A 25,461-nucleotide genomic window follows, 5' to 3' on the forward strand; every position below is an offset into this window, starting at 1 on the left:
TCTCCCTGTCCACATTTTCAGTATTATTGCTGCTGCATTCTATCCTCATCCTTCTAGTGAGTGGAATGAAATGAAACAGCCAAGTTCCTCCTATGGAAAAACTAACAATTACCATGATTGAAAGTAGGAAACAGAACAGACATTTGAAGTTACTTTTCATCTCCATGCCTGTTGCTTTCTTTAGGAGAAGTGAGATGATGGTTAATAGTTTCACTGTTACCGTTTGTACATTTTCTGTAAGTCAGGCTATGAGCCTTCCCTGAGCTTCTCATTTTAGATCAAGAATTTTTAGGTGTATAGGTCATGTTGCAGCCTCATTAGTGTTTGTGTGACACCCCTCAGGATGACAGGAAAGGGTGGAAGATGGGTCTTCTGAGGGCAAGCATTTGTGGACAACCACAGCACGCATTAGAAAGTATAAAGATAGATCAATATTGGCTATGAAAGTTTCAGCTTTCTTGAATTGAAAGAATGTCTAGAAGATGTTTTAAGTAGTGTATGAGTCCAGGAACCAGAATATGTCATAGTACCTAGGTAGTTTGCCTGTCTGCCATTCCCAGTCACTGTTGTAAGAAGTGACACTGCATTGTAACATGTGGAAACACTGATTGAGCCCTTTTTCAGGGCTGATTGAGCAGTTGTGTTGGTGCTACTGAACATGCAAAGAATGGGGGTGGCTGAAGGAAAAGTCCAAAAACCTCAAAAGCTCAAAAAATGCTTTCTGCTCCTGTCAGTGCCTTCTGCTTCCAAATAAACATTTGCAGCCTCAGGTTAACTACCCAGCTCTTATTTTCTTCTGGCTTTTCCCCACAGGAATAATTATCATTCTCAATAATCTTTCGGCACCAATGATCTTCGCTTAGCTAATAGTTTTGTGGAAGTCAATGGCTTTATGTTAATTTTCTCCTTAATTTCTCAAATAAAATATGTGTGAGACCACTAGCAGCTGCTGTGGTTGGAGAGTTACAGCTGCCCTCTTCAGGCAGTGGAGAACAAAGTTGCCCAATCAATCAGCTCTGCATGCCTTTAAGGTGATGGTTGTAATCTGTAAAATTCTGCAAGCACCCAAGATGAGGTTCACGTTTGGAAATATGTACTTAAATGTTAAGCCCTATTTTGTCCTGTATTTTCCCTTTGAAAACAGCGGAAACTAATAATCTAATAGAAGTTGGATATTCTGTACCTTTGTGGGTATGCATCCTCATCAGTAAGAACACGTCTGTACTTTCATGTACGTACACAAAAGTTCTTAGGAAGTTCAGCTTCCTGAACAGTACATGTACTTCAACCAATGTAAGAGTATCCAAAAATGTCATTGGAACAAAGTAGCTTTTAAAAATGTGTTAGTGTTGTTGTTCTTGTTTGTTTACTATGGCTAGGGACATTTCTCGTGTTTATGGTACGAAGTCAGAACCAGGCTGTTCCTGTCCCAAGGGCTCACATCCTGTCGCAAGAGAAGAGACAAGCAGATACTATAAAGGGAAACACACTGGCAGTCTGCAAAACATTAGCAGCAGTGTAAGAGCAGCCTTGAATCCCAGTTTTCCCTTAAAGCTTGTGATTTTCTTTAAGCTCTGTCTTCTAGAATTGATTTATTAACTTAGTTTTCATATGTTTTCATTGATTCTAGCAGGCACAACAATTGCAGACAAAACCAAAATGTGGAAATGTGACACTGAATAGAGAAGTCACCTGCATGTGACAAACGCCCTCCAAATGTTTACCTCTTAATTGTAAGCCAATTTTTTCATTTCGGAGGGAAAGAAAGGAATTTAAATGGTTGAACCTAACTAATGACTGGAGCAGAGGACAGTGAAATAGCCATACAACATCTCTTAGAACACTCTGGTAACACTTGTGGGAAATTTAAGTTAAACACATCTGATTTGGTTAAAGTGGGACATATTTCAGAAACAGGATCCAAAAATGCTCTTAAAATGACTGGAGTTTGTGTTAGAAGGCATCCAGCATTGATACATGAAGGCAGGTTATTGAACTGTCCATAGAGCTACAGTGTTTGGGTTATTTTCCGTGTTAGACTGCAGAGTCAAAATATTCAGTGGGCAGAAAGGTTAATCAAATACATAAAAGAATTATATAGACCCTAACAGTTATGTCTGTTCCTTTTTGGAGCTCAAATTTTGCTATCTTTCTTCTCCTCATATCCACAGTTCTCCAGCCTTAAGATCTTAGCTCCAGAGTCCACCTGAAAGAAGGCAGGCCTTTCAAATGTCAAACATAAGTACAGTGACCATTTCCCTAACTTCTTCCAGATGCTCAGACATTTCTGGGATCATAACACAGTGGGGAGGGAAAAGAGCAAAGATGACAAATCGTATGTTCCCTTTAAGTTCCTCTTTAAGTCTCGGGATAACTTACTTTGTTGAGGTTGTAAACAAAATGTCAAGAAGTATTTTCTTCACTCTTTTCTTCATGGCAAGCATGGCTAAACTTAGATTGCTCTGCTATTCCAGAGCAATCCCTTGCTTTGGAATAAAACGAAGTCTGTGTATGCCATTGATTATGATAGTCAAGGTGGTAGTGCCACCATGCTTCCCCAACTAAGCAAATCACTTAACCACCATGTAAATGTGGAAAACCTAAGAATAATAACAATAATAAATTTTTTTGTCTAAAGTGCCATGGCACAGCGAATTGGATCATGTTAGGCTTTGTCTGCTGCCTAATGCAATGTAACATAGCAGATAAAATAAATCAAATGGGTGACACTCAATTGGACTTGAAAGATGATAGCTCTTGTAAAGCAACTGATGTGAGGATATGTGAATGCAGTAGATTTCAGATGTTTATTGAAGTCTTGAATCTTTGAAACCCAGCAAATGCATATCTTAAGGGCTATGAAACAAGTGACTACAAATACAACAGTGTGCTTATTACTGACAAAGCGGTTGCCTGAAACAGAATTCAGCTAAATTTTATGTTTTCTTTGTGTGCTCAATTCATTTTTTCATTTCTGCAAGTGCTTCCTACAGACATTGGCTTGAACTTCAAAGCGTTCCGCTACAAAAGCTTTAGTGATTGTTGTGATAGCTAGACTCAGAATTTTTAGTGACAAAAGTTCAGTAGTGCCTACCAAGGATCATTTTAAGTTTCAGGAGCTAGGATTTAATAATATGGATTCAAAGAAATACTATCAAATAATATTTTTGATTGTTTTCATCGTTGTAATAGAGAGTTATGTTTATTTGGCTCACTTTTAAGGAAGGTTTTAATTTGTGTTTCTTTCTTGTATTTGTTTCAACTGTTCATTTTGAATGCTTATAACAATTCACTGTGTGATTCGTTACTTGAGCTTTTAAGAAGTTCATCTGCTAATTATCTTTCAGTAAATAAGCATGGAGTTGCTATAAGAGCTGTAACCAATTAGGAAGCCTGTGAAGTCATGCCTATTCGCTTAAAGTTATGTTCTTTTTTGTTTCTGCTTTGTTTGCTTTATGAAGGCAGAACGCTCAATTGTCACTCAATATGCAGTTTAATTAAGTTTTTTATTTGATTGTTGTGATGGTTTGTGAATTAAATTTTTCAAAAATATGGGCAAAAAACTGGTTCAATAGCAAGTTTTTTTTATTATTTTTTAAATATCTGAAAAAAAGATTGGAAACACCTTTATTTATTAAAATAACATGTGACCTTTCCAAATACAGTGTTTATTTTATAAAAATATAATGCATTTTCTTAAAGTTTACAAATAAATTGTTAAATCAGTGAAAAATTGAAAGTAGCTTCTTCAAGAAATTGGTATTCTAGATCAGATTTTTATGTGTGTTCTCAACAGCAGAATAGCAAGTTGTGAAGGATAAACCTGCATTTATGAAGGGAGTGTGTCCCATTAGTTTCTGGATTTGTTCTCCATTAATTTTAATTGTATAGGTAATTTTCAGAGTCTGATAGGATAGTGTTAAGGACATTTGGGTACTACTAACTTCTAAACTTATGAGTTTTAGAGTTCTTCACACTCGTTCTTCAGATTTTTAAAATACTTCTCTAATGTATCTTGCTCAATAATTGACATGTATTCATAATTTGAAATTAACATTGCAGTTAATATCTGAAGAAAAAACATTAAATGTGTTTAGGTTTTGTTGCAGGTATTACATGATAAAACCAAGAACCCAAAACTAGAACAAAAATATAATTAACTTTCTTTCTTTGTGTAGCCCACTGTTTGTGAACGGGAGCTCTGTGTATTTGCTTTCCAAACATTAGGAGTGATGAACGAAGCTGCTGATGAGATTGCAACTGGGGCTCAGGTAATAACCTAATGCTTATTACATGTCTGATCTTCTGCAGTATACTCAGTCTCTTCTAGTATTTATTTTGACTTGTATTCCCTGTATGAGTCCTCGTTGGTAAGTATTATTTATTTGCCTACTCTTATAGCTGTAAATAGACTGTTTTATGCATGGCATTTTCAAAAGGTACTAATGAGGTGCTTCCATTGCTTTGCTTCCCTGTAATTAGAGTAACTCTGTTTTCTTGTTCTGTTGTATTCAATTAGGTCACCTGGATTGTTAATAAAGGCAGCCATTGTCATTTGGAGATAATTCCTATTTATTTTCACCTAATGAGCCATTACTACTCTCATGCAATTAATAAGCCACTTCCTGTTCATGGTGTTGGGATGCAGCTATCCACTGAACATCTGTTGTTTTGATCATTAAATATCAGTGGGAAAGTCCTTACTGATGTTGCTGCATAGGTTTTTTTCTCTATTCTCAAGGATCAGGGATTTAATACAAGCTTTTTTCCTGACTCTAAGTTCAATTATTAATGTGGTTATAACCATATAATTATTTTCGTAAAACAAAGTATTTTAAACTGTTTTCAGACCACTGTTTAACTTCAGATTACAGTAAGTTCAAAAGTTAAAAGATCATATGTTCAAGATCCTTTCAAGATCTTAAGTTACAAGTTTACACATCTTACGGAAAAGTGCATTCCTCTCTGATTTCCTAGACATATGTCACTCACTGTGCATTTACATAGTAAGCAACATGTTATTTTTTGGAAGAGGAAATGTTCAGTTCAGTCAACTTTAACTAGCACTAGTGAGTCTAGCCAGTGGAAATAAACTATTTGGCTAGATGCCGGAATACTGCCTATGGGCATATCCTCTAAGGAAGAAACTCACAGCAGTGTACACCAGCTTCTTCACTTGGGAATATGGCTGTGGGATCTGAACATCAGCTCCTAATTTGATGTCTGAAGACCATTAGATGGCTATATTCACAACATCTAGCATACCAGATGTTGGGATACCTGTGTAAGCTTGTAAGAAATGGAGAGGTGTGCTGATAAAGCCCCACATCTTCCTCAGCCTTAAGTCCTCTGAAGACCTCAGCTATGTGTTTCTGGGGAGCTCAAATTTTATTTTTCTAATTCAGGCACTTAAGTGGTACATCACATATACATTTAGAATCATAGAATTACAGAATCATAGAATAGTTTGGGCTGGAAGAGACCTTTAAAGTCATCTAGTCCAAGTCCCCTGCAGTGAGCAGAGACATCTTCAACTAGATCAGATTGCTCAGAGCCCCATCCCACCTGGCCTTGAATGTTTCCAGTGACAGGGCATCTACCACCTCTCTGGGCAAGCTCTGCCAATGTTTGACCACCTTCATTATAAAAAATTTGTTCCTTCTATCCACTCTGAACCTACCCTCTTTTAGTTTAAAACCATTACCCCTTGTCCTATCACAACAAGCTCTACTAAAAGATTTATCCCCATCTTTCTTATAAGCCCTCTTTAAGTACTGAAAGGCTGCAATAAGGTCTCTGCGGAGCCTACTCTTCTCCAGGCTGAACAACCTCAACTCTAGCAGCTTGTCCTCGTAAGAGAGGTGTTCCATCCCTCTGATCACTTTTGTGGTCTTCCTCTGGACTCACTCCAAGAGGTCCATGTCCTTCTTGTGGTGGAGACCCCAGAGCTGAAGGCAATACTACAGGGAGGGTCTCACCAGAATGGAGTAGAGGGGCAGAATCGCCTCCCTCGACCTGCTGGCGATACTTCTTTTGGTGCAGCCCAGGATACGGTTGGCTTTTTTGGGCTGCAGGCACACATTGCCAGCTTGTATCCAGCTTTTCATCCACCAGTACCACCAAATCCTTCTCAGCAGGGCTGGTCTCAATCCCTCCATCCCCCCAGCCTGTATTGATAGTGGGGGTTGCCCCAGCCCAATTGCAGAACCTTGTACTTGGCCTTGTTGAGCCTCATGAGCTTCACATGGGCCCACTCCTTGAACTTGTCCACGTCCCTCTGGATGGCATCCTGTCCCTCAGGCCTGTCAACAGCACCACTCAGCTTGATGTCACCTGCAAAGTTGCTGAGGGTGCACTCAATCCCACTGTTTATATCATTGATGAAGATATTAAGCAGTACTGGTCCCAATACAAACCCCTGAGGGACACCACTCATCATCAGTCTCCATCTGGACATTGAGCTGTTGACCACTACCCTCTGGATGTGATCATCCAACCAATTCCTCATCCCCTGAACAATCCACCCATCAAATCCGTATCTCTCCAGTTTAGAGAGAGGGATGTTGTGGAGGACTGTGTCAAAGGCCTTACAGAAGCCTGGGTAGATGACATCTGTAGCTCTTCCCCTTGTCCACTGATGTAGTCACTCCATCATAGAAGGCCACTAGGTTGGTCAGGCAGGATTTACCCTTGGTGAAGCCATGCTGGCTGTCTCGAATCACCTCCCTGTTCTTAGCTGTGCCTTAGCAGAGCTTCTAGGAGGGTCTGTTCCATGACCTTCCCAGGCACAGAAGGGAGGCTGACAGGTCAGTCGTTCCCAGAGTCCTCTTTTCCACCCTTTTTAAACAAGAGTGCAATGTTTCCCTTTTTCCATTCTCCAGGGACTTCACCTGACTGCCATGACTTTTCAAATATTATGGAGAGTGGCTTGGCAACTACATCAGCCAGTTCCCTCAGGACTCTGGGATGCACCTCATCAAGTCCCATAGACTTCTGTATGTTGAGGTTCCTCAGGTAGTCACGAACCTGATCTTCACTTACAGTGGGAGGGACTTTGCTCCCCCGTTTGGCGGTCCACCCACTCAAGAGGTGTGGGAAGAGAGGCTGCCAGTGAAGACTGAGGCAATGAAGTTGCTGAGTTCCTCAGCCTTCTCTTTGTCCGTTGTTACCAGTTTGCCACATTTGTTCATCAGGGAGAGTATGCTTTCTTTGACCTTCCTTTACTGGCTGACATAGCTGTAGAAGCCTTTCTAACTATTCTTTGCATCCCTTGCCAAGTTCAACTCCATCCGTGCCTTGGCCTTCCTGACCCCATCCCTACACAACCAGGCAGTGTCCCTATACTCTTCCGAGGATACCAGTCCCTGCGTCCACTGCTTGTGCATTTCCTTCCTGCTCTTTAGTTTGGCCAGCAGGTCTTGACTCACCCATGCCCGTCTCTTGCCTTCCTTTCCTGATTTCTTACACCTGGGGATTGAGAGCTCTTGTGCTGTATGGAAAGCGTCATTAAAGATCTGCCAGCTCTGTTCTGCTCCTTTGTCCCTGAGGGCAGTTTCCCAGGAGGTCCTATTGAGCAACTCCTTGAACAGCTGGAATTTTGCTTTCCTAAAATTAGAGAAAAATTAGGTACAAATTTGCATGGTACATTACATGTACATTGTACACTGGGTACAAACAAGTAGGTCTCACTTTTTAAATACAGCTGACAGGAAAGGTGGTCCTGGTTAGGGCTCACTCTGTGTTTTACATAGGTATCACTGTTGCAGGCATATGTGAAGCTTGCTCTAGATCTCTACAGTACCTCTACATCTACAGACCCTTTCTGTAGAGTACTGAAGTGATTACAACCTTAACAGTGCCTAAAAGAGTTAGATAAGAGGTTTTATCGGTTGCCCCATTGGACCTAGGTGACTAAATGTTGTTAAGTTTCACCCTAGTGACAGCGTTGCACCCAGCTCACTAGATCTGATCTGATTGAGCTCCCATTCACTGTTTGCAGAAAGAATTCAGCACTTCTAGGGTTTGATTCAGCTGAGCTGTTTTTGACATTACTTTAGGATAGCATGAATTACAGCACAGACTGTCAGCATGGTGGTTATTTTCTCCATTGATTATAAAGAGAACCTAGGCTGACTAGGAAGAGGTAGGTGTTCACATTGTGAATCTCCACATTTTGTCAGATGAATCTTCCTCCAAATCATTTTGTGTAGTGAAGGAGCCTAAATATAGGTTCCCATTATTAGAAATCATGTCCTTTTATTTTTGATGCTGTGCTTTCAGCTAGTTTCCTATGGTTTACACCCCTACTTTTTCACTCCCAATATTCTGATGGCTCCTCCTTAATAATAAGTGATTGTACTTTCTAAAACTTTCAAGCCCAAACTCACCTTGCCTTATTTTAGTCAAAATGCCTGAGAATTAAATGCCTGATTTGTTGATAGTTCAGACTCCCTGTATAGAGTCTCTGGAGAGAGAGAGGCACTGTCTGAGAGACTGATGTTATAAGAGGGAATTGTCATCAGCAAGTGTCGACTTGTCCTCCTTGAAAATACTTTAATCCTTACTTATGTACTTGTACCTACTGTTAAGAAGGAGGAGTTCTGGCCCAGCTCTAAGGGCATTTACTAAACCCACAGCACTTCCTATTACCAAGGAATGCATATGCAAGTTTGTATTAAAAGGTTTATATTAGACTTACTTCCCAATGTATGTTGCTCTGCATTCCATCAGCTCAAAATAATGCTTTTGGGGAAACTGGGGATTTAACTAAGCCTAATCTAGGCACATTTTCCTCCATGTCAGAGCAACATACAGGTATCATGATGAGAAACAATATAGAAGTCAACAGTTGGTTTAAAGGAGGGCTTTGGGATGGTGTTCTAAGCACTGTGCCAATTTTAAGACAAAGTCCCATCGTACAAATCATAAAGCAAGACAACTTTGAGTGACTGTGTTAAGAGATTTGGGGACTCAAACAACTCTTTCCTAGTAGTGTTTTGCGACTGGAGGCTAAGAAGTGCTTCTGAGAAGCAGGGTGTATGAACTCAGGGTCGATTTCTTGGGAATACACTTAGACAGTTGCAGGCCTGTTGCCTGACCTGGCTGTACATTCAGACTCCTGGTGTCCTTTGCGAACATTAATGCAGATGCCCTGTTTTGAAACATTCATCACACTTACAGGTATTATAAACTGGAAAGTAATCAGAGCATTATGGAGGAAGGGATCATTATTTAAATAACTTCATTTTTCAATATATGTGAGATACTTAGTAACTGGAACTAACAGAATATTTTTAAACTGATGGAGAAAATTGTCCTTTCATGCTAAAGGAGCTGAGGAGGAGGATGGCAACAGTATGACTCACCACAGCACAGTTCCTTTTCCCTTTCATCATGATACTTATTTTCATTCTGCTTCTCTAAAAGACCATCTTTTTTTTTTTCCTCCAAATTATTAGATACAATGTCAAATATATAAAAACTTCTAGAATAGCTTGAGCTGTGAGATGAGATCTGATCCATGTGGAGTTGTGGGAGGAACCAGGGATGCCTACTAAGTACAACACCTTGCAGCTTTTCCTTTCTTTCATGGAAAAATCTATTTTCACACAGGAATGTTTTCAGAAGGTGCAGAAAAAACAGGGAAAAGAGCTAATTTGCAGCTACATTTTAGGTAGCAACTTTGGATTTCATTATGAGCTGGATTTAGGTTTCACAACTGCCAGAAAGCTGCATTCTGTCTGGTTTGTGATTGCTGTATTCTATTCTTCAAATTTTGAAACAATTATACAGAAATCTGTTGCTAAGTTGTATATGTGCCTACATGCACACGTGTGAATACATGCCTGTGTACCCATTACACCCAATGATCTCACAGTGAAATCTTGGAAATCATAGATATTCAAAGCAATGTTATAATTTTGTACAACAGGATGGACGGAAGAGCATCTCCCAGTGTGAGCTGTGCAATGACTGTTAAATCACTGCACTGCCTGGCTTTAGCAGAAGCGATGTTTACAAGTGTTTCTGTGATTACAGTGTTCAGAACAGCAGGCAGTGGTTCAGATTTCACAAACTCTTCCTCATTCTTGAGTAACATTTTTCACTGGCACCTACTGTACAGAGATACACAGACTTCACTTCCCTAGAGAATGAATTTAATCCAGGAATTAGGACATGTGCACAAGCAGGACTGCAAGCAATGTATTTGACATGGTAATACATTTAGGACCGGATACTGATCCTACTTGAGCACCTGGAATAACGTATGAGGGATGAACCTGAAGCCTGCTGAGATCAATGGAAAAATTTCAGTCCTAAACTATGTCCTGTGGATGACGTGGTTTGGGTAGTAGAGGCAACAACGAAATATGTTATTACTATAATGTGTAAAAAAAGCAATCTGAAGGTACAACATGAAAGTACAAATATTGAATAAATATTTTTCTTTATCCCTAGGTGGTTGATCTGTTAGTATCCATGTGTCGGTCTGCATTAGAATCACCTAGGAAAGTTGTCATTTTTGAGCCGTATCCTTCTGTAGTTGATCCTAATGATCCTCAGATGCTAGCCTTTAACCCCAGGGTAAGTAGCAATCTTTCATTATGTCATAGCTTCGTTTTAGTAATGCATGAGATTTCATAGCAAAACCTTCTGGAGGCATCTCCTTCACTATAAGAGATACAGCTCCAGAATATAGCACAAGCATGTGACTATTTTCAGAACTTTGTAGCTTTTTTAATTGTCTCTGAGAAGGTATTTGAATATAAACCATAAGTTGCGTTCAAAGTTATGTTGAAACCAATAAATTCTTTTAGGGTACAAATTCTAGATGCAAAATTTTATATTCTTAGTGTCTTTCTCTCAGTGTACACATTGGACACAAAAAGAAAAATGGCCTTTGGAAGGTGTAGACCATGTAAACTGGGGGATTTCCAGTCCATCTTTTTATTGTTGCTGTCATCTCATTTTCTGTTTGCAAACAATTATGTCCTTAAATGTATTTTTATCAAATGTTGACATAATAGTCAAGTTTTGTACAAGCATTGGTTTTGAAGTAAAGAAATGTGTTGCACTACTTGCTCCTCGGGCTGCAAATACTGCCTCTTAGGGAAGCCCTCAAGAAGCCGTGAACAATTACCTCTCACTTGAGCCATCCCAAGGGCATAAATGAGAACTTTGGATGTCCTACATTGGGATGCATTTCGCTTTTTCTGAACAAAAGCGTTAGCTGTGGTTCTTCCTCAGGAGGGGGTGAGCATCTTCTGTAGCATATGGGAAGAAAGACTTGCCAGGAGGTGCTTGGAAGGGGGCTGATGAGACAGCTAGTCTGGTGGCTGGGCAAGGTGGGAGTTTGAAGCAGTCAAGGGAATTTGAAAGAGGGTTACACCAGAAGAGGAATGGAGAGAGCCCCTGGGCAGGCAGGGCATACACCACCTCCTCCCAGCTTCTTGCCAGCATGGGAGAAGTGAAAGTCCATGGAGAGAAGTTGGCAAGACCCAAGACCCAAGTGAAGCTCCTGAGGGTGACATGACATGTGGAGCTGGTGAAGCATGGGCTGTTGAGCTCATCCACTCAGAAAAGGCGGAGCCATCTGTTAGCAGTTTGCAAGCAGAAAGTAGGCAAGGATCCATGTGATGCAAAGGGACAACTGAAGGGCTTCTGATGTTTTATAGAGCTGTCAGCAAAGTAAACACAACTATGTATTTAGCATTTGATTTAAAATCTCTTTGGTCACTGCATTATTTAACTTAATAGCATGTTGTCCAAAGAACTGTTAGAACCTGTATTTAGTTACAAATATTTGTTTAAAAAGTGAGCTAATTTTTTGAGTGTGTTGGAGATTCCAGTGAAATTCAAAGAAAAACCATCACAATAATTTTTTTTTGAGGAGGGAGCTATTGGTTAGAAATGTTTGAAAGGATTGGTTTGCTAAACATTTATCCTACCTTTGGTTTTATACACACTCAGAGAATTCAAGTTCTTATAGAACCAAAGACTAATATTCTTTTAATTTATTTGCTTATTTTATGCTACATCAGAAGAAGAATTATGACCGAGTCATGAAAGCATTGGACAGTATCACTTCTATTAGAGAGATGACACAGGTGAGTTTAAAAATCTTTGCCTAACTCAATCACTATTTCTGTAACTAGGCAGATATTTATATTGCTTGCCTGTGATGGATGGGGAAGTCAATAGTATCATCTCTTTCCCATAGAGCTGTAATATTAAAATGTGTATTAAAAGTAACAAACCTAGAGTATTCATAATGGAAGTCAAATAAAAGTGATGAAGTAGAGCTCAAGTCTTTTTAAGTTTAAATAAGAGGTAATAACAGCAGAATGGGACATTGTAACAAGATAATCACCAACTGCTGCATTTCTGGAAATACCAAAGCCAGAGTCTTTTATTTCCAAAGCAAAAGAAATTCAATTTTGTGACAATGTTCTGAATGATAGCTTTATTTCTATTACAGCAAAACATTTGATCAGCTAAGTATGGTTGGGGACTTGGAAAGTTGGGTGTCTTGGGATTACTACCATATGATTTCTCAATATTTACAGTGGGACAGAATCTGATAGCCGTATCTATGTTTATTGTTATACTTCTTTTCCCAAGCAGCCCAGCTGATTATAACTGATTATTGAAATCTCTCCCTTGTACCTGGCTTTTCCAACTGCTATATAAATGTAACAGTTTATAAATCTTACTCTATGTGTATTTGTAAAGTATTTTGGGGTTCTGGAATGAAGAATAAGGTGTATAGAGAGGAGTGAAATAAATCAAAAATTAAAATTCACGTATTTTTGTTACTTACATTTGTAAGTATTTACATATTTACATTTGAAAAAATGTAAAAAATCACGTGTTTCTGTTACTTAATATAATGTCTTTTAAAAATAAAAGTAACGACCATTTTGCTTTTTTTTAATCTTAAAATAATTTTTGGACTGAAGAGTTTTAAAGGGATGCTTTGCACTGTGATTGAAATCAAAAAAGGTTTTCAAAGGGTTTATAAACTGATACGGTATTTTACTTGACCAGTTTATACCATGAAACAGTTTTAGAAAATGGAGTAGATTATCTTGGGGTATTTTGAATGACTTAATTTTGTGAAGTTCCGGTCCAATTTCTTAATCCAAAAGCTGAACATAAATAGACATCTTCTGCTGTTCTCTCTGAGATCACCAATATTTGCTATAATATAGTAATTTTGATAGTAATTATATGCTTATTATTTTACTCCGGGGAAGATAATTGCTATATTAATTCTTCTTGTTGTCAGAACACATTTATAACTGTACAACACTAAATGTCAGTAAAACTGTGATTTAGGCCTAATAATAAGTCCCATGTATTCTTTTTAATAGATGAAATCATGGGCAATGTAAAATATAAAATTTAACCTTATGATTTCTACTAGAAATAAAGAACATAATTACTCTTTTCTAGGCACCTTACTTGGAAATAAAGAAGCAGATGGATAAACAAGACCCGCTTGCACATCCTCTTCTACAATGGTATAAAATTAACTTACATGAGATGATAATTATTAAAGTATCCAATTTAATAAATAATCAGTTCACCAGTGTAATTTGGTATAAGCTCAGAATTAACATCAGAGTTGACATTTGCAACTGCAGGTGTTTCTGGACTGTTTCTGGACTGCATCTGGGCCCTCTGAAAGCACTGGAAAGACTCCAGCTTATTTGTACAGGCTCTGATCACATTTTCTAGTCAAGATTTGGTCTGCTTCCATATGATGGGTTCAAAGGCCTGCATCTGGGTCCTTTGTGCTGGCCATTCTAACACATTTTTAAGAAGAAAAGTTCTGTTTGGTTACCATGTCTAATAAATCTGTTTCTTATTTTAGGGTTATTTCTAGTAATAGATCACATATTGTGAAGCTACCAGTGAATAGGGTAAGTGTCTGTGGGTTCTTCATTATTTTCTCATTTCTCATGGCTCGTGCATTGTAGGTGGGAGTCTTCTAGCCAAATGTAGGTGTCTACATTCAAACTAATCACATGGCCTCCATTAATAGACAAGGGAGAGAAATAGGCAGTTTCAGGTCATGACTCATAGAAATCATGTGAGTATCTAAAATAGATCTAGGGAATAATGTTCACAAAAATGCTGTTTGAGGTGAGTAGCTCAAATAGAAGTGTCTGCCTTGTAGTCATCTGAGGCTGGGTGAGAATAACTTCACTATTTATTTTGTTACTGTATATATTATTAGATACCAAATTGTACAGAAAGCGGTGAACACAAACATGATATACCAGAAGATCCACATATGATTACACATTAAAAAGAGTATAGCTCTTGAATTTTAGAGGGATAGTGCTGAGATTCATTTCTGAGTTTGTGTGCCTCTGATCCTCTAATTAAGTCATAGTAATCTGCAGTCTTTCAAATCTGAACCTTAATTCAAAGCCAGCTCTGATGAGAATACCATGATGAAATTGTTCAATTTAATTACTTTACTAGAGCCACATTAGGCTGAAATGTGTTTCAGAAACTTCCATATATTTCATAAACTGAAAGACATTTTTACTGTTTGATTTCAGGTGAAAGCTATGGTAATGAGACCAATTTCATCTTAGTTCATATGGTTATTTAGATGCAGTCATGTATTGTGTGAAACAGCATGGTGTCTTAAGCACTACCATTACGGAAATACAATGTTTTTGTGTTAATCAACTTTTTTTCACTTGTGCACTGTTACATTTTACAGCAACTAAAGTTTATGCACACTCCCCACCAGTTCCTTCTTCTCAGCAGTCCACCAGCCAAAGAATCCAATTTCCGAGCTGCTAAAAATCTCTATGGAAGTACCTTTGCATTTCAGTAAGTACATATATTCGTATTAATAAAAGGTTATCAAAATGCCGTGCTATTTTTTTGTTCTTGCCATTTGAGGCTTACAGGTCTGAATTTATTGTTTTAAAGGATTACTGATTTCATTTTGCATTTTACACTGTGGATTTTAACGCTTTCTTTTTCATGTTTTCAGTGGTTCACACATTGAAAATTGGCATTCCATCCTGAGGAATGGCTTAGTTGTTGCTTCCAATACGAGGCTGCAGGTAAATAGTAGACTAAATACACTTTAGCTAATCTGTGCATGCTTAATTACATAGCAGCTTAGGCAAGTTTTCAAGGGTGTGGTTCTTGTAGTCATATAGGTGGAAAACAGGGATGATTTCAAATACCCTCGTTTCCTGAAAAAGGTACTTTTGTGATACAATTAAAATCAAATAATCTGTCTGCTGAAATGCGTAGAAAATCCCATCGGTGGAATCAGTGTTTCAGTTTTACATTGCAGAGCAGCACCTCCAGGAGGCTTAGCTCGGTACTGCTTGAAAGCAGTCGGGATTAAAACGGAAAGCTACATAAACTACCTCCACGTTACAGGATCCAAGAGCATACTAGATTTGCAGGAACTGGGTTACAGCATATTTTCTTCTCTTCTGGTTTCTTTGGGAATGGAAACACGAGTGTACGGGACGGGACAGGGGGGAGCTATTGCAAACTTTGGTTTGTTTTCACAGACTGAATCATCAGGAGACCACAATTGCAGAGGAAAGTAGGCAGTACCAGAGGGACTGGGGAGCTGTAACTCAGAGCATTTTAGCATCATGGTTTTGACAGCTTTTCCCCAGAGCTAAATCCATGATACCTTGGACGAGGATCCCAGGGTGCTGACTAAAGATCGGGATACAGAAGACACTGAAAAAAGGAAATCTTTGTGATTCCTCTCAGTGTTTTGGGTGTTTTTATTAGTATCTGTGGAATACTTCCCTAAGAAATCAGGATTTACACACCAAAATTCACCAAAGTAAACCCCTTTGTTTATGCTTATTTTTGTATTGAGGGTTGAGATATTGGGAATAGGAGGAAACAGTAAAGCCCTATTTTATACAGGTCATCATTTTTAGATCTCTCACATATCTAAGGCATATCCTGACACCAGTTCATCCTATTTACACAAGTACTAACCAGTCAGGAAAAATATCTGCTCATGAAGGATCCTATAGAACATTGTGGGATCTGGAGGAGTGAAAGTATGTTTACATGTTGCTATGAGAGCTCTGTCACATTGCAGAGACAATGTAAATATCATTGGATCAGAGGAAAGAAATAAGGGTAAGCATGACTCTAAAGCCCGGTGGTCATAACATCTACCTAAGTAGGAGATACTCTGGGTTCTCATTTGTGCTCCAACAACTACTTGGTGTGTTTTCTTTAAAGGCTCTTCTACATAAAGCAATCAGTCCCTGGTGGAGAAGTCAAACCAATACTTCCTCCTTTCCAGACAAGAAAATAACTGCAGGGCTAATAAAAAGTGCTCAATCTTGTTGCTTAGCCCAAGTGCCATGACATGGAACAGTGACGTTGATGAAGAAGAGTCTTCCCTTTCTTCTGTTCTTTTCAGACAGCTGGTAGCTTTGTGGCTAAAGTGCAGTCTTGCAGTGATGGGATATGCATGTTTGAATTGACTCAGGCAAAAGCTTGATTGAACCCATTCCTCCAGTACTCAGGCTGAACTAATGACTAAATTTTTCTATAGCATATAACCAGTGTCATCACCATCTCTTAATTTCTTACCTTAAAGACAACTAAAGCAGCTGTTGCTGTTGATTCACAGAGACTGGCTTAGGCTGTGCTTTGTGCCAAGCTTTTGATGTGAGACACATACTGAGCTTGCTCAGCCTTGTTAGGGCTGAGGTGTATTTGGCCATGTACAGAAGCACCCTCTGTATGTTAAATTTAAAAACAGAAAGTACAATTTTATACATAAATCTGATGTAAAATTATGTTTGGGCTTTTGGACTTGGTTTACAGAATATACAGTATTTTAGTTGTATATTCACAGCATGATTTTTTAAAGACTTCTTTGAATACCATTTATTGCCAGGCGATAAATTAGTGCAGTGGGGAGATGCTTATCTACATTATGATCTGTTCCTATCATTATTATTTTGTCCAGATAACCAGATTAATGTTAAACAAAAACTCTGCTCTTTTTCAGCTCCATGGTGCAATGTTTGGAAGTGGAATCTACCTTAGTCCATTGTCAAGCATATCATTTGGTTACTCAGGTGATATTTATAAATCACTCTAAAGTTGGAGAAATATAGGTGGTTATCTTAATCTACTGCTTTTCTTACCAACTTCACTGTTTACAACACTGTATTAAATTTTATCTTTGTTGACCAGATTTCATTTGTTCAAAAAAGAGAAAATCTCTCCTCATTTTCCTCATTTTCCAAGGTGCTGAGTACCTTGAAACTGTGCTTGAAGTAGATAGTAGCTAGTACTAATAGTAGCTAATGCTGTGTGTAATGAAGCAGGTCTTGATTTTGCAGTGGAAATCCAACTTTGTATTTGTGATGTTTTTTGTCATTATCTGCCTAAGTCCATCTAACATTATCTGTGGATTCATGGGCTTTTATGACCTGATCTGACAAAACAAATATTCATCAATAGACATGCTCAAGTGTGTATGTTTAAGAGTATTGCCAAGTATTGCCATGTCAGGATTACACAGAAAGTACAGTACAGTGTGTTTATTTTAGCATGAGAAGGGGAAGGAACGTAATTGATCCCATTAGTAAATCCAAAAGTGAGTTGTGCTGAGTTTTCCATATAAGAATTAAATCATAAATAGAAGTATAATAGAAATAAGATACACCAATGTGTATATTAAGAAACAAGAGATTTTAAAATATGGTGACTTTTTCCTTTAGGTATGTTGTATTTACCATTTCCTCACATATGAAAGTACTAGTATAGTTGAATGTGTGTTTGTGTGCATGCAGATAATTCTGAGAGCTTTAGTTATTCTTTCTGATTTTCAGTATTTTTAGGTAATGTCACAATTCATTTTAAGAGCTCGGCATTTTTTACTACTGTTTATTGAATTTCGGTATCAGTAATCTCTAAATGCACTTTTAGCTTTTCAGAGATTACAGAAGTATGGAAACTTTTCAGGACTCACTACAAGTGCAAGTTGCAGTATCATTGTCTAACACAATGCCCTTCTGTTTGGACAACACTGCTGTGTCAGCTTCACTGTGTTTTTTCTCATCTCTCTACCTTTCTTGGTCCCTTCCATCCAGTCTCCTCCAGAAAGGAGGCCTGTGTTCCTATGAAGTATCTAATACTTGATGCCAATAAAAGCCATGGAGAAGTCCTATGCTACTTGTTCCTTCAAAGAGTTAAACTTCCCCATAATTCAGCCTGTGTTTGCAAACTGCTAAGATATATGGGGTACTGGAAAGGCAAGGAAGCCTGTAGTAGCATACAATACAGGAATTTTATATAAACCAGCATGAAGGCTATAAAAGACATCTAAAGTACAAATGTAGGTGTTTAGATTTCTGAGATGGAAATTGGATCCAATTTGGCTGACAAATAATTTAATACTTTTACTTGTTGATACATTAATAATTAAAAGATAGACTTTAAAACTTTGAATAAATTAACTACTCCTAAAAATTAATTGGACTTTTAATAAATCTAAACAAAGTGTTAAAGATTAATATCTAAAGTTCTTTCTCTCGTGATTTTACTGCCCCCTCCATGGTAAATCAGACTGTGGTAATTACGTCAGCCTGAATAGGGTCAGTTAGACTCAAGACATGCTGATGTGCAACTCTGGTAAGCAGCCACCTCAGATGATTCCTGAGCTGAATTAAGTGGCACTTAAGCTCATGCTTATATGCTTTTGCACTTACTTAATGCTAACTTGACTTTCCTGAGGTCTTTGCAATACATGCAGATGTACTGGTAATTTGCAGGATTCAATTGAGATATTCTATGACAAAGTTGGCTAGCTTTTTGGGTGCCATGCAAAGGACTGTGATTCCCACTGTGCTACCTGTTCCATTCTCCATTCTTAACTTTGCTTGTTATGGTGTTTATATGCCAGGGTATCTTACATTATTTTAATATTCCTAGGGATGAACAAGAAGCAGCAGAAGGTGTCAGCTAAAGATGAACCAGCTACAGGCAGTAAGGGCAGTAATACATCACAGGTACAGTACATCAGCCATCTCTGGAAGATTTATGATTTTATGCTTGGGAACTTGGTAGCTGAAAAGGAGGTAATATTCCCTTTGTGAAAGCTAACAGTTTTATTTTATTGAACAAAATCAACAGCTTCAGAGACTGCAAATGTCAAATACAGCCCAACTGCTTTTAGCAACAATTTACAGAGTATACTGCAGGTCTTGTGCCCTTCTTTTCCAAGCCAAAGAATTTAGGAAGAGAATGAAAATAAAATGCAGATTATGACCCTTAGCAAGCCCTTGCTTTCTGAGTTCTAGACTTGCAGAAGAATGACGCAAAAGGAATTGAGAGTGATTATTGCTGGAAAATGGGTAGTATTTAATTTATAGCAACTCAGTTTTTCATGTTTTTTACATATTAAACCATTGCAATTCTGCTTTATCTAAAGCAAACTCATAGGGCTAAATTTTGAGAAAGAAATCTTTCGTCTGTCTCCATATTTAACACATAGAAACTACAGAGTAATCTGGCTTTGGAGAGAGATTGGAATGTAACAGCAGAAACCTCCAGAAATGGGAAGGCCAGTAAAATATCAGGATAGAGACCAAAGAATCATTGATCAAATTCACCTTTTTTTTTTCCTGCTATCAATGTGTTTATCAGTAACACTGTTATTTCTAATAATAATATTCATTCTGTAATAATTAGGAACTTTTCTTTCTGGATAAAAAAGTTCAAATCTCTCCTACAATAATTCAAACAAATAATGTAAATATTTTTAGAAATTCTATTATATTTAGAAATACAATAGAAATGTTTTAAAAAGACTGCCTCTATATTTGTTCATTAATAAACCACTGAAAATAGCAGCCTTCTCCTTTCACTCAGTTTGTCTTACTGCACTAATAAAGTTTTCTCATGTTTTTACCTCTCAGTCACAGAAGAAAGGACAACAGTCACAATTTTTGCAAAGCCGTAACTTAAAATGCATAGCCTTATGTGAAGGTAAGCTGAAAGCGCTTGAAAAACTGTTTTTGTTTTGGACACAGTGTTACTGGATGCAAATCTGTGAGACCTTTAGTTTCAGTATTGGTTGGTTTTAGGTAAGAGACTACTGGTAGGCGTATGAGTACTTGCTTAATAGCTGGCCTTTATATTTCAGTTCAGAACATCTTCCTCTTCGAACAGAACCTGTAACACATGCTGAATTTTTATGAAATAATCATATGCACACAGGGACTGATCATCTGATCTGACTTTCAAATGCTATCATATTCCTAAGCCATCAAGATAACCCATGTCCTGGCCTTTATTTGAAACACTGACTTGCAAGTTCTTGACAAATGCATTAAACACCTAAGAGTCAGAAAAAACAGTTTTCCTATTGAAGAATTTCCAAATAGTTTTTCACTGTTCAGGGAAATACACTGTTCATCTGGTAATCAGTCTATTCTCTCTGGCTGCTTCAGAAATTTTGTGAAGTTAAAATCTAGTGCATATGAGTACAGTCATTCTTGAAAGACTTAGCTATTCTTTTAATAACTAATGAAACCTCAGTAGATGTTGAGAACAAAGACTTATGAAAGTTGAATAAGAATTATACCACTAATTGTTAGTTAGTCTAATTCACCAAACAAAAAGAAATTATATTAAACTCAATTTGCCCTTCATTTGGACCATTTGTTTATTTTTAAGTAACAATTAAGACAGATGATGGAGAGGACATTATTTCAAAATGAAAGCTTTAACCTATATTTGCTACTTTTTAATATAAGTATTTTTGAGAATGTTCAAGTGAAATATTTAATATGATTATGGAGATGTCAGTCAATGTGAAAATTCAATTTGATCTGGACAGAAAAATAGGTAAATTTAGTTCTAAAACTTTCAGAAGAAGATATGAAATGAATTTAGGGATTACTAGAATTTACTTGGCCTTTAATGCCTGAAGTTTCTAAATAAAAATTACATCTTTCACAAAGATTTTTTCATCTATGTCATTCTTTCCTCACCCTTATTAATAAATTATCAATTCTAAATATTTGGTAAATATTTTACATAATTCATATTCACTTCATTTTTCTATGAAAAGAAATATGATGGGGAGGTGATTAATATAGATTTTAAATAAAATTAATTACAAGAGGTAAAATGTTTGTTAAAAATTACAATTCATGGGAGAAATAGTATAAAAATTGAATACGCATTTATTCATAGTAATGTTAGAATAGAATAGAATAGAATAGAATAGAATAGAATAGAATAGACTCTTCCAACAATCACCTGGTCCAACTGCCTGACCAATTCAGGGCTGACCAAATGTTAAAGCTTGTTAAGGGCATTGTCCAAATGCCTCTTAAAGACTGATAGGCTCAGGGCATCGACCACCTCTCTAGGAAGCCTCTTCCAGTGTTTGACCACACTCTCAGTAAAGAAAGGCGTCCTCAAGTCCAGTCTAAGCTTCCCCTGGCACAGCTTTGAACCATTCCCACACATCTTATCACTGGATCAGGGAGAAGAGTCCAGCACCTCCCTCTTCACGTCCCCTTTTCAGGAACCTGTAGAGAGCAATGAGGTCGCCCCTCAGCCTCCTTATCACCAGACTAGACAAGCCCAGAGTTCTCAGCCACTCCTCACAGGACATGCCTTCCTGCCCTTTCACCACCTCTGTTGCCCTCCTCTGGACATATTCAAGGACCTTCACATCCTTCTTAAATTGTGGGGCCCAGAACTGTACACAGTGGTCAAAGTGGAGCCACACCAAGGCTGAATACAGCGGGAAAAATCACCCCTTTTGACCGGCTAGTTATGCTTGATGCACCTCAGGATGCCATTTGACCTCTTGGCTGCCAGGGCCCACTGCTGACTGTTGACCAGCACCCCCAGATTCCCTTCTGCAGGGCTGCTCTCCAACCACTCTTCTCTCAGTTTATACTTGTGCCCAGCGTTACTCTGTCCTAGGTGCAGAATCTGGCATTTGGACTTGTTAAATTTCATCCCATTAATGATTGCCCAATGCTGCAATCTATCTAGATCCCTCTGCAAGGCCTCCTGTCCCTCAAGAGAGTCAACAGCACCTCCCAGTTTGGTATCATCAACAAACTTGCTAACAGTGCATTCAATTCCTGCATCCAGATCATTGATAAATATATTGAGGAGAACTGACCCTAGAACTGAGTCCTGAGGAACACCACTGGTGACCAGTCACCAGTCAGATGTAGCTCCATTCACCACAACCCTTTCAGCCCTGCCCTTCAGCCAGTTCTTCACCCAGCGCACTGTGAACTCGCTTATCCCGCCATTGGACAACTTGTCCAGAAGGATGCTGTTAAGTGTATTTATGGAAATCTTTTCAAATACAGATCGATGATATAGCTTCTACCTGACAATAAAAAGGTTTCTTTCCTCTGTTCTCATTCTACTGGTAAACAACCTATCATCAAATACGTTGCTGTTTCCTAAGCATTGAGCAAGTTTTGGCAAGCTTTGTGATCCCCTTGAGTCATAATTACTATGCTTAATTTTAAAAAATATTTGGTAGTATTGCAAATCCCAGTTTTGTCATGTCTTAGTTTCTGGCTTTGTCTTCAACATCTTATTTTTGGGTCAGCCATCATCAAATACAAATATCTCTGTTCCAAAGGCTGGTTAGTTGACCCAGATCGTCCTTAACAGCCTTGTGACCATTTAAAATCAGTTTCTAATAAATACACTTTTTCATTTTTCATTCCAATTAACAACTGGCTGCCATACATCAAGCATCTGTGTTTTCTGGAAAATATAACGTATTTTGGAAACAAGAATCAATTTCATCTCCCTGTTTGTACTAGCAGCCAACTCAGAGTCTACGCCACACCACAGACAGGCAGTGGAAAACTGGAAAACACATTCCCAGAAGGCTATTTAAAGTGTATAAAAAAGCAAATCTTGTAAAGCAATATTTTCCAGGCATTTTTTCATCACTATGAAATTTATTCTTTCCCTGATAGTGATAACCTCATCCGATCTGCACAAACATGGAGAGATATGGGTAGTTCCCAATACAGATCATGTGTGTACAAGATTTTTCTTTGTGTGAGTACAAAGCTTCTTTTAACATTCAACTTCTGTTCTTCCTAAACCTTTTTCCTCATATTCCCTCCAATAGTTGTAATCAAAGTAGATAAAAGACATGTCTTCCTAATTCTTTTCAGTATGACTTCATTTTTTAACTTTCTCTGTACTTAACTTGTGTTAGGAATTGTATAGATAAGCTAGTGACAAAGGCTTAGTAGACATTTTGTTATAGAATAAATGAATGGAGAGTTACTGATTTTTCCCACTCTATGGTATTACCTCATATTACATGTATCGTAAAATACCATTTCTATTTGGCTGTATGTTTTAAGGCTGAGGAATTCATTAAAGGCTACCTGTCTATGATGTGAGCATTTCCTCTCTCACCTGTGACTTGTCCGCTTTGGCTCCTAGTGGCTTATTAAGCCTCGGAGTTTCAACAACAGTGGCAGCCTTACCACTAGAGTTTAGAATCTGCGTATAATGGTGAAGTGCAGCAGAGCATTTTTAAAAAAACTTGTTGACCTATAGAACAAGCACTCTTGATTATTGAATGAAACAGAGTTTTGACTGGTTTTGGGTAGATTAATAAAACACTAATTTGATTTCATTTTTTGTACTTTTTTTTAGTTATGAAGATGGTCAAGTGGGTGATACAAGTATAAATACGCAGGAACCAAGCATTCATAAAGAGATTCTTCGAGTCATTGGCAATCAAACTGCTACTGGTTAAAAGGACCACTCTTATTTAATTGATGTGATTTGGAAGCCTTCCTCAGTCTCAAAGCTGGATTTTGAACTGAAGAAGATGAAAAAAATAATTTATTATTGTTATTCTAAGCAAATTAACCCTTTGAATACTTACTGTTTTCTTACTTAGTATTTCTTATCTCATCAAAATACCTGAGATGGTATGAATTAGCAACTGTAGGGGTGCAAAGTCTATTAATATAATGCAACTAATAATAATTAAACAGGCATTTTGGTTGCTCACAATAAACAGACTTTAAAAAGGAGTTTTGTGCTGATATTTTTATATTAAACTTCAATTGGAGGTTTTAGTACTGTATACTGGTATTTTAAATTTAGAATGACTGAATTATAAGTGAGAGAGACGATTTTGTAGCGGAGCACCTGTATTATGCAGGATACTTTGCAATAAGTAAAATATTCTCGTATTTAAACACAATAAAAGGTTGTCTGGAACATGTCAAATTAAAGAGATTGGTTACCTGCAGCTATCTTTGATTCATTTTATTTTACACAAATGCAGCTAGGACTTAGACTCAAAGGTTAGAACAACAATACATTTTTTATTTAATGAGTGAAACAAAGAAAAAAGTAATGAATGTGATGGTGTATGTTTAGTTTTCTTTATCTTCTCTGGAAACACTGTCTTATGCATTAAGCAGCGCTCTTGCATTGTTTAGTTATACAAGCCTAGCAAACATCTGGAAATCCTGAAGCTGTTTATTTCCTTTTTACAAATATGATTTTTATATACTAGATTTTACAGTTTCTTTAGATCAACAAGATTCTTTAAAGTTTTCATCTTAACTTCAGTGAAACTGCTTTGTGGTTAAATTTAGCAACATATTTAAAAGTACATGCTGAATTAAGGCTTTTGCGTGATTGAGTTGATTGTTCGTACATCAGAAAATACAAACAAATGCAAAATTTTGCTGATCTTTCTCTTGGTCAAATATTTTTATTAATTTATTCCTAAGGGAAAACAAGCAAATTCAAATCTCTCTGTCCTTAAGGTTAGCAACTGTTTTTTCCAAGTGAGCATGATGGCAACACAGGTAGGGAGGGGCCTGGTCTCCAAGGCATAAAGCATATCCTGTGTCTTGATGAGCGCCCTTGGTAACCCTTGCAGTAGCTATCCTGAAGCATCAATCACAGCCTTGAATATGGAGGGCAGTTCAGCTTACCCATCTGTGCAACTATTACAAGCCACCTCAAAAAGCAAAAATAGACTGAATCCTCTATCACATTATTTTCATAATAAAGATACTGAAGTGCCAAATAACAGCACAACAGAGCACAGGCATGTTTGTTTCTTTTAAACAGAACTGCATTATATATGCTGTAATGGGTGACTCCTTCTTTCTAGTTCAAGCTACGCTCCCTTATTACTTGCTGCAGTTGAAGTACCCTACAAGTAAAATAGTGTTACTGGGCCTAGGTGCACATACTTGGAAATGTATTTTAGCATTCCAGACTTATTTGCTGAGGACTTCGGTATTTCTGGGTTCACATCTAGACTTGTAAAGGCAATCCTGTTTGCAAATCCCCATTCTGCTATTTCTATTGACTCTCAGCCCCATTTGGTGGGCTTCTAACTTGAGAATCATTACTCTAATGGTTGTCTTTTATGTTGGG

At 37.7% G+C, this 25,461-nt stretch overlaps 1 protein-coding gene across 1 annotated transcript in view; it reads left to right on the top strand.

The window, feature by feature from the left end:
- Nucleotides 1-24,084, top strand: part of PARP8 (poly (ADP-ribose) polymerase family, member 8) — a 68,363-nt gene extending 44,279 nt beyond the window's left edge. The window contains exons 14-25 of the mRNA XM_009709834.1: nt 4,179-4,271; nt 10,459-10,584; nt 12,042-12,107; nt 13,456-13,523; nt 13,877-13,925; nt 14,741-14,853; nt 15,020-15,092; nt 17,039-17,108; nt 18,970-19,046; nt 19,956-20,025; nt 23,010-23,094; nt 23,707-24,084. Of these exons, the coding sequence (XP_009708136.1) occupies nt 4,179-4,271; nt 10,459-10,584; nt 12,042-12,107; nt 13,456-13,523; nt 13,877-13,925; nt 14,741-14,853; nt 15,020-15,092; nt 17,039-17,108; nt 18,970-19,046; nt 19,956-20,025; nt 23,010-23,094; nt 23,707-23,809 (993 nt within the window). The 3' untranslated portion in view covers nt 23,810-24,084. The remainder of the gene's footprint in view (nt 1-4,178; nt 4,272-10,458; nt 10,585-12,041; nt 12,108-13,455; nt 13,524-13,876; nt 13,926-14,740; nt 14,854-15,019; nt 15,093-17,038; nt 17,109-18,969; nt 19,047-19,955; nt 20,026-23,009; nt 23,095-23,706) is intronic.
- The last annotated feature ends 1,377 nt before the right edge of the window (nt 24,085-25,461 follow it).

The sequence above is a fragment of the Cariama cristata genome, unplaced genomic scaffold (genome assembly GCF_000690535.1).
Source record: "Cariama cristata isolate BGI_N322 unplaced genomic scaffold, ASM69053v1 scaffold10291, whole genome shotgun sequence".
Lineage (NCBI taxonomy): Eukaryota > Metazoa > Chordata > Aves > Cariamiformes > Cariamidae > Cariama > Cariama cristata.